Source organism: Tasmannia lanceolata, unplaced genomic scaffold (assembly GCF_043159265.1).
Source record: "Tasmannia lanceolata isolate RefF3 unplaced genomic scaffold, GAP_Taslan_0.1 ptg000013l, whole genome shotgun sequence".
Classification (NCBI taxonomy): Eukaryota; Viridiplantae; Streptophyta; class Magnoliopsida; order Canellales; family Winteraceae; genus Tasmannia; species Tasmannia lanceolata.
This window is the reverse complement of record NW_027518690.1, coordinates 21784877-21794792: the sequence shown is the minus strand read 5'-3', so window position 1 is coordinate 21794792 and position 9916 is coordinate 21784877. Positions and strand designations below refer to the sequence as shown.

The window sequence follows — 9916 nt, the reverse complement described above, 5'->3', positions numbered from 1 at the left end:
GCATATTGGCTACTCCTAGAATAGAAAGCTATTATTTAATTAGTTAGTGGATTTGGGTAGGATTCTTATTAAGTAGGAAAGTTGAATAGGTTCTATGAGTTATAAATAAGTTGTAATCTTCTATTTCATAAATGAAGAAAATTGTTTCTAAACGTGTCTTGTGCACAAAGGAGGATTGATCCCTCCCTCGAAGTGGATCAAGAGGTCGATCTTCCCTCTAAGAAGATCAAAACCGTTGCGAACCGATCTAGGTTCGTAACACTCCCACATATGGCGGGAAGGTATCAAAGCTGCTGATTATCTCTCGAAGTCTTCATGTCCTAGTAAAGGGGACTCGATCCCAATTGATGCTTTACCCTCTGATCTATGTCAAATCCTGTATGATGACTCCTCTGGAGTTTTATCTTTGCGTTTGTAGTCTTATTTTTTTTATGATTCTGGTCGGGGTATGCCTAACCCCAAATTGCCCATAAAAAAATACTCAGGTCAAGTTCAACCCAAAAAACAAAAAGTGGGTCGTGTTGGGTTGAATTTGGGTCGGGGTCGGGTTGAGTTTTCCCAATCGTGGTTGAGTTCGGATCGGGTTCAGTTGAAGGCTCGGGTGGATCCTTGTGAGGTTGGAAATCGGGTCGGGTCGAGTTCGGTTTGAGTAAATGGTTCCTTAGGTCAAGTTCGGGTTGGCCTCAACCCGACCCAAGTTGCACCCCTACTTTGGCCCTGTTCGTTTAAGGTTTTAAGAACGGATTGTGAGTCCAAAACGTATAAAATATTTTGTATCTTTTTTATCCTACAGATGAGGTAAAGAGGCATGCTTGCCCTCAATATTGATAATCGATTTTAAGTCCATACTGATTATTGCACTCGAAATAGGTTTTGGACTTGCAATAGATTCTAAAGATCCAATACAAACAGGGCCAACAAGTGCATATGGTCATTCTACAAAATGTTGTATGGGCCTTGCCCTGTAATATACTTTTACCTCAGGGTGATGATTTTTTCACCCTCTTACCATAATGTACCCTCGTTGACTTCAAAAGCGTTAAAGTCTGCTCACAATTCACGTTAAAAGAGGGCGCATTATCCTATAGGGGCTGAAAAAATCATCTCCCTTACCCTAATGGGACTTCAAAAACCCGGATTGTCTCGGTCATTTTGCAGCTCACTTTTGCCCGAGCTAATAGCCACCTTAGATGAATCAAATGAATAAGACAAAATATGCTACGAGGTGGCTGTTCTCTCCTGCAAAATGACTTTTTATGTAATTCCTAAACAACCATAAAGATTAGGGCAAAGGTTTGACTTTGGCAGCCATGTTACAAAAATCTATAATTAATTGAGATTTTTTTTAAATATATGATTTTTTGGCTCCTTAATTGACATTTTAAAATTCACAAATAATAAATCCCCAAAGCTTGAATATTTTCTAAAATACACAAGAATTTTCTAAAACACACGCGAGTCTTTAGAAAAATGTAACAAAAATTCACTATTTCAACATCACATTTAAACATGGGTTTATTATTATTTTTTTCTTATATTATATGTTTTTTATTATTGGTATGCTTTCTGATACATTTCCGGATTTTCCGAACATTTGCCTCCTTAATTTTCTCCAAATCACATGTTAGGTAATTTTAATCATTCAAATTTTTTTATTAAATGCCCGAATTATAAGTGGGCATTTTAGTCATTTCCAATCTCTTGTTAAGGGTCTAAAGTGCCCAAGTTGGATAATCATTTCCACGTGCTTTGCTTAGAGATCTCCGAAATACTAAAATGTCCCCGGAAAATCTATCAACTGACATCAATTATATAGTAACAAACTACGCTTTAAAGGGTGTTTCAGTCATTTAGCATAAAAAATTTCTCCTTGCCCTTCCGTTATTCTCCGCTCACTTGCGGCCCAAGACAAAGGACATATTAGTCATTTTCCACATCTCATACGTTTCCAAAAAAGCCAGCCAGAAGCTTCTCGAATATTCGGCCTAGATTCTAATCATAATGGCATTATCGTTAATAATTCCCAACTGGACTGGCATTTGAATAAGCAGACACCGCTACCGACGACTTTACCAATTTCAAATCCTCCGCCTCGTGATCAATCACGAAAAGCCACGTCACGAGAATCAAATGAATCATCCCGTTTTCATCGCTGACGTGGATTCAAAACCACCATTTGGCCTTTTTATTTCCAAAACCACTTTTTACCTTTCCAAAAACCGCTGGTTTCGAAAAATCCGCCTAACTTTCCTCCTCCTCCTTTAAATACCCCTTACACCTAGCCCCTACACTTCATTTTCACTCTCCATTTTTATCATTTCTGTATCTGTTTGTGTTTCTTCTTCTCTCTTGAAACTATGGGTATAAACTTTGTCCTGATCATATCTTTTTGTTTAAAAAGCTTCTTTTTTTTTCTTTTTTCTTATTTTACTGATTTCTGATTTTGTTTCTTTGATTGTTGCAGGCAAGAAGGTTAAGATCGGAATCAACGGTACTTAGATCTAACTAAATCTTGCTTTAGAATTTTTTTTCTTTGTTTTTACCGTCAGAATAGGTTGAGATCTTTGTTTATTTGTTGAAAAAAAAGGTTTTGGAAGGATCGGTCGTCTAGTTGCTAGGGTTGCACTTCAGAGAGATGATATCGAGCTCGTTGCAGTCAATGATCCCTTCATCTCCACTGATTACATGGTAAATCCAAATCCAAATCCAAATCTAAATCTTTATCATTTTTTTTCTTCTGTTTCTCTTCATGCATTTATATGGATCATGTGATCTATAACGTGCGCTTCATCTTTTTCCTGGAATAATGAATCAGATCTGATTATGTGTATCAATTTACACTGGATCTTAGTCTATGATCGCGATTCATCTTTTTTCTGGAATTATAAATCCGATCTGATCATGTGCATAAATTTACACTCTCATCTTTCTCTGGAATTATGAATCGGATCTGATTGTGTGTATAAATTTACACTGGATCTTAGTCTATGATCGCGATTCATCTTTTTTCTGGAATTATGAATCTGATCTGAATCATGCGTATAAATTTACACTGGATCTTATTGTATAAACGGTCTGAGCTTATGTCACAAATGTCTATCTCGGGAATTTCTCCGCAAGGGAAAATCACCGGATATATTAATTTTTATTAATTTTTTTGGGTTTATACGGGGAAATAAACGGTAAAAATAAAGTTATTTAAAAAATATATAAAAATATTAAATTTAAGAAAAAAATATAAAATAAAAATATCGTAAAAATGTCGGGATAATATCTTGATATTATCGGGATATTTTATGATAAAAATGAAAATATCGCTATATTTTTTAAATATCGGGATTTATTCGGGATTTTGTCATTTTATCAAAATCTCGTGATAAAAACGCTATATTTTGAAAATGTCGGAGATATTTGTGACATAGGTCTGAGCTGTACGGATCCTTGTGCATCTTCTATTGGGCTAGAATTTGCAATGACTAATCGATCAGAAAATCTCACAGATCTATTTATCTTGGTGCCTTTTATTCTATATATATTCACTAATATCATGAGCTAGTGTATGTCGATCGGATCCTTCTCCATGTGTTGATCGATCTTTTTCAGGTTGTTGTTTACTTGTCTGGATCGATCTTTTTTGTCAGATTGTCTCTATCACGATATTGATCGTACATTTTAGATCATGTGTGATTTTTGCGGGTGCTGATTGACTGAAACGTGTACCGACCACGGGTTCAGATAGGTTTAGGCATGAAAATTTGGTGTATACGTAGCACAGGATTTATTCTGTCTAAACATATATGATATTTGAGACACATGATCGCTCCGGCCTCCAAATTCTCATGGTTATTTATATTTTCAGGTTGTTTAATGTCATCATAATAATAGTGATTATCTCATGATATATTCTGGGTTCCTTATCTTTTATGTTTTTTTTTTCATTTCATCCGATTTTTTGGTCCCATTTCATATTGTTATTGTACCTTTTGGAATTCTACCGGCCATCATTATTCTAATATCTTGTTAGGCAGAGTCATCTTTGCTATGTGTCTATGTGGTTGATGGATCTAGATGGTTGAATGGCCCTAACCGTCCAATAAATGGTTTTAAGATCATCTTTGTTGTGTATTTCATGATATGGCCTGTAAATGATACAGTCCATAAGATCAGCTCATATGGGTTTGCCATAGAAGAATTGAAGTTGAAACAATCTCTTTTATTGTCCTTTTTCTCGATAACATTTTCTTATGGTTTCTAGATACTATTTCCTTATGCAGACATATATGTTTAAGTACGATAGTGTCCATGGACAATGGAAGCATCATGACATCAAGGTGAAGGACTCAAAAACGCTTCTCTTTGGGGAGAAACCAGTCGCTGTCTTTGGTTGCAGGTGAGCCTATTTGATGTTTCACCTTTAAATCTCCATTTGTTTCCCATGTGATATCACTTTTGATTAATAATCTATTAGTGTACTGAGATACTCTTTGATTTGTGCAATTGCAAGGAACCCTGAAGAAATTCCATGGGGAGAGACTGGTGCTGAGTATGTTGTTGAATCGACTGGAGTGTTCACTGATAAGGACAAGGCTGCTGCCCATCTTAAGGTTTTTGAGCAATTCCCATTTCACTTCCTATCAAAATAACATTTCTCATATATTTCGTTATTGATTTTGGTGAAGTGTAATTACAGAAAATGTGGTCCATTCAATTACTTATAAAAATATGATTGTGTATAAGGTGTAAAGTACATGTTTTTTGGGGGTAGTTGATCATCCACTGTCCTTTCCTGCAGGCACTGTCATGAGATTTTCCTTGTAGGGCTCTATTGGAATGAACATGTGATTTATTGTCATCACTGATTATTTCCTTTTTTGTTGGGGCTAGTTGGGCTGTGCACTCTAATTGGAATCTTTGTCAATTTATGTGTAAATTTGCAATTTAATTTGATTATATTTATTGGATAGTTCGGATTATTTCTGAGTATTTTCTACTCTAGAAATTGATGTCCAGGCTCCCTTTTTTTATTAATGGCAACCGTTTTATAACACTTTTCATTGGCTGATATTTGTTTCTTTACCAGTATTCTCATTGGAGTCCAGGACATTAAGATCTTTTAACTCTTTATATGGTTGATATTTGTTTCTTTAATAGTTCTAACTGGAGTCCAGGACATTAAGATCTTTAACTGATTACACGGTTGATATTTGTTTCTTTAACTGGGTTCCTCACAATCCAAGACATTAAGATCCATTTTTTTTTTTTATCTTTTTTTTTGGGGGGGCTTATGTTTTTCTTACTAGAACAATTTTGCTTTGTTCTATAGTGCATGGGGGAAGAACATTAAATGATTTAGGGTCTCTTTGGATACCCCTAAAAAATTATTTGCACATTATCTTATATGTGGTCACTCCTGAATAAACCTGGTCATTCAAATAATGGTTATAACACTTATTATGTGCATCTTAGTTGATGATTCCTGAAGTGGCCCCAATGCCCCATTTGCAAATAAGATCAACTTAAAATAATCTTTTTCTGGTAAATAAGGACCAATTTTGGTGATATCCAAAGCGGCCATTAATATTTGTCTTTGCCTTCATGAAATTTTTCTTTATTATAGTTTGCTCCTAATTAGTTTCCACTAACAATCTAGCTATATATGTATTGATTTTTGTTTTGTTATTTGTGCTACATATGTTCTGTAATTTCTGTTTTTTTTTTTTGCATACAGCAGTGTCACACTGACTAGCGAGTCATTTCATTTGGAGTTGCAGCTAAAAAATTTCTTTTGAAGCTGTTTTTCCAATTCTCCACTTATTAGCGGAAATAGAAGTGTCTATTTATCAATTTACCCGTGTTTGTGAGATGATGCAACTGGGGGTCACGATTTAAGAAAATTAAAATCTTACTTGTTAGTTGATCCTGCAGTTTTCTACGGTTGAGCTTGGTATCTTATACATGATTGATCTATGATGAACAGGGTGGTGCTAAGAAGGTGGTTATTTCGGCCCCAAGCAAAGATGCTCCCATGTTTGTCATGGGTGTGAATCACACTGAGTACAAGTCAGAGATTGATATTGTTTCCAATGCTAGTTGCACCACTAACTGTCTAGCTCCTCTAGCCAAGGTCCTTAGCTAGTTCTCTATTAGTATTCAAAATTTAGTATTATTTCTGTAATAAAAAGGTAATATGGTGTTTTTTTTTTCTCTTTTTTCTGTAAATTTATCAGGTTATTAATGATAACTTTGGCATTGTTGAGGGATTGATGACCACAGTCCACTCTATCACCGGTGAGGGCTTTCTATTCATTGATTTATGTTATTTTTATTTGTGAAAATTTGAGCATGGGAATTTGACACTGTGTTCTCTTTTACTTTTTTTGGTGATTCAGCAACACAAAAAACTGTTGATGGGCCTTCAAGCAAGGATTGGAGAGGTGGAAGAGCTGCTGGGTTCAACATCATTCCTAGCAGCACTGGAGCTGCCAAGGTAATTAACATACGCACATCTAGTAGAATGCTTAGAGGGCGAGCCTTGGTGCAACGGTAAGGTTGCTCCATTGGTCACGGGTTTGAGTCACGGAAACAGCCTCTTTGCAAAGCAGGGGTAAGGCTGCATACATCTAGCCCTCCCTAGACCCTGCAATGGTGGGAGCCTTGTGCACTGGGCCGCCCTTTTACATCTAGTAGGATGATTGGCTGTTATGTTTTCTATTTTTTTCGGTTGAACACCTATAATGTGATGCTGTTTAGTTTATTTATTTGTCTTAGCTGATTATTTGTCCTCTCATGAAAGTTTAAACGTAATTTCAACCCCAGTTAGGTTGTGGTTGGTTTTTTCTATTAGAATGTTCTCTATGTTCATGTAAGTGTAGGAATAGTTGTTCAATAGAAATTTGGTAATAATACAAGGACTACAATATATATAAAAAATGACTACAGATACTAATCCTTGTTTCTTTGTTTGGTAGATTTTATGCATAGTGCATACTGTATTTCAGTCATTTGTTAACCTGTAGGGCAGTTCAGAGGCTTCAGCCCCTTAATTAATTCTGCAGATTAATCACTCTTAACCGTAACTAAAGGATTGATCTGCTTAACATGTGTATTCCACATTTGCTGTGTTTGCTATTCACCCTTTTTCTTTATGTCATGACCATATATGGTGGTCGAGTGGGGCCTTTCACCTGCTTTTAGTTTTGGTTCCATCACGCAGTATAATGAGGTATGGTAACGTGATACTGACACTTGTTTTTTAATTCCTGAAGGCTGTTGGGAAAGTGCTCCCAGCATTGAATGGGAAGCTGACCGGCATGTCTTTCCGGGTTCCCACTGTGGATGTTTCAGTGGTTGATCTCACTGTGAGGCTTGAGAAGGCAGCTAGCTATGATCAGATCAAAGCTGCAATCAAGTAAGTAAAAGAATAATTAAAAAAAGAATCTTCTAGTTCTACCATAGTTTTTGCAGTTCTTGCATACCACCTTTGTTGTTGGTACTTTCAATGTAGCACAGAGGATGTAGGTGCTTTGTATGAAGGGAAAAAATCGGTTTTGCATGCCTTTCTTAATTGTGCAGTGCTTAGTATGCTTAGTAGTATGCTGTAGCACTAAGGTTATGGGAACTTTTTGTATGAAAGAACAAAATTCAACTTGTGCAATGCACATTTTCAATTAAATATAGTAATTTAATGGCAGGTGTGAGTTGCTGTGGTTTATCTTTGTTTGATTTGGAATGCAGGGAGGCATCTGAGGGGAAGATGAAGGGAATCATGGGTTACACCGAAGATGATGTGGTGTCCACTGACTTCGTGGGTGACAACAGGTAAAGAAATTTTCTCTGGGCTCTGTTTGGATTGCAGGGAAAACATTTCTTGAGGATTTTTTTCCTACAGTTTAGAGGGAATTGCTATGGTTGGAGCTTATTTAGAGGGTTATCATTATAAATTGAAGGCCCCTCTTAAACGGCTTGAAGTGCGGTGGTTTAAGACTTTAAGTTAGCTTTTTTTTAATCGTAATTAAACAATGGAAAGGCAAGAAATTCCAGAAAAGTTTCTCTTTTTCTAACTTTTTCTGGAAAATTCCTCCAATCCAAACAGGTCCAGGTGCTGGCTTGTTGGATCTAGGAGGGGTGGGGGGGAATTTCTCAAAAAAAAAAAAGTTCCTAGGAAAGTTAGTTTTCCACTATTTTGCGAAGTCATTTCCATGAATCTTTTTCCAGAAATGAAACGTTTCCCTGTTTTTCTAGTAAAATTTAATTCCTACTGGACATTAGGGTTTCTTCAATGGAATATTTTTTAAGAAAACTTTGTCCCTATAATATCCAAACAGGATTTTTAATTTTATTTTGGGTAAAATTTTCCACGGTAAATGAGTTTATCAAATGCTAAAAAATTTATTATCCGTGGGAAAATTTTCCATTCATCCAAAGTCCATGCTTAGATGCTTATTGTTTTGTCTGTTACTGTGGTCTGTGAATAACTGTTAACCTTTTATTGTATTAGTGAGGGACGTGTCATTTTAAATCTGATAATTGAACTAAACACCACACTTACTCTGCCACCTTTTGCAATTACATTGGTGTAACTTGATACTCTTTGAATGTGTCATGTCCAAAGACCTTTAACCTAAATGGACCACAGTTGATGTCGTATGGGTGGATTGGTTTTGTTAGATTTGTGCCCTGATTCTTTTCTGTTGTAAACTATCCGAACCAGCCTGCTGGTTTAATATAATTGGGGCAGTATAATTTGTGCTTTGGCTCTTCCGTCATTTATTGGTTAACACTTAACAGCCACTGTGAACTACTGATACATGGCAGGGTAATGCTTGCCTCCAATCTCAGAATGATAGACATCCACACCCATCTAGAGACCCAATTTACCTGTGTTTTGTGATAAGAAGAAAGTTCATAAATCACAAAGCGAGACACTGTTGTCTTTCTTCAACTTTCCCTGTGATTCTAAGATTAGGATAATTCATAAAGCAAACTGGACACACTCTTATGTCGTCTAGTTTCTAGTTTCCCTGTGATTACAAGATTAGGGAAAGGTCTATTCGTAAGCAAACTGTACTTCTGGTGCTGTTTTTTATGTTGGGTCCTTGTAAGTTGTAACTGCTTTTATTATATGTTGATCTGCATGAAAGATGGATTTCCTGGTCCCCAATTTTCTGGGTTGTCCAGCGAACACCTGGAAGAGCTAATAAACACGGAATCTAAAGCTTGAAAAGCAAGAGTAGTTTTATTGGTGATGAATAAGAAGATTATTTAGAAAAGAAGCTTGATTTTGATTTGATATTTTAAAAATGCAGGTCGAGTATCTTTGATGCCAAGGCTGGAATTGCTCTCAACGACAAATATGTGAAGCTCGTGGCGTGGTATGACAATGAGTGGGGGTACAGGTAAAATTCTTCTTCGCACCAGTGACTTTCCACACCTTGTTTCTTAATAAGGACTCTTTGCTTATGGATTTTGTTAATTTTGCAGCTCTCGTGTGATTGATTTGATCATCCACATGGCATCTCTGTAGAAGAGTTGGTTTGGCTTTTGGATCCGTTTGTGGCTGGGTTATTAGCAGAATATCAGTTTGAGTAATAATAGAAAGGACATGCACCGGCTAAGACCCCGGTTGGTGCAATATTTTTCCTTTCTTTTTGGTTTTTGTTTGCGCAATGTGGCATTTGCATGTTTTGTTTAGAAACTGCTTTTATGTGTAACCAGTGATTTTATAACTAGTTCATTTTAATTAACTCTTTATCTTTTGAGAAATTTCTCTCTGGAATTTCCACCGCTGCTTTTCTTCTCAGTTTGGAAAATCCTATGAAGGGGTAATATTCAGAGACCAAATTTTCACTCGTAGAAAATCTGTCATTTTGAAAGTAGTGATCTGGGGAGCTTCATTGAGAATCTATTATAGGGGATT

The 9916-nt window shown here is 36.2% G+C and overlaps 1 protein-coding gene across 1 annotated transcript; it reads left to right on the top strand.

Annotated features, from left to right (window-relative positions):
* Positions 1 to 2233: 2233 nt before the first annotated feature.
* LOC143889949 (glyceraldehyde-3-phosphate dehydrogenase, cytosolic-like) lies at positions 2234 to 9762 on the top strand. Its single transcript, XM_077394362.1, has 12 exons — positions 2234 to 2361; positions 2465 to 2491; positions 2588 to 2688; positions 4275 to 4390; positions 4505 to 4604; positions 5978 to 6124; positions 6228 to 6288; positions 6390 to 6487; positions 7266 to 7408; positions 7735 to 7818; positions 9306 to 9395; positions 9481 to 9762. Exons 1-12 carry the CDS (start codon positions 2358 to 2360, stop codon positions 9521 to 9523), a joined length of 1014 nt encoding a protein of 337 aa, XP_077250477.1. The 5' UTR covers positions 2234 to 2357; the 3' UTR covers positions 9524 to 9762.
* The last annotated feature ends 154 nt before the right edge of the window (positions 9763 to 9916 follow it).

Excerpts from the sequence above, each read along its gene's own strand:
- LOC143889949 (XM_077394362.1), top strand. Across the intron at positions 2,492-2,587 it reads GGTTAAGATCGGAATCAACG|GTTTTGGAAGGATCGGTCGT; the intron begins GTACTTAGATCT and ends TTGAAAAAAAAG. Across the intron at positions 6,125-6,227 it reads GTCTAGCTCCTCTAGCCAAG|GTTATTAATGATAACTTTGG; the intron begins GTCCTTAGCTAG and ends TAAATTTATCAG.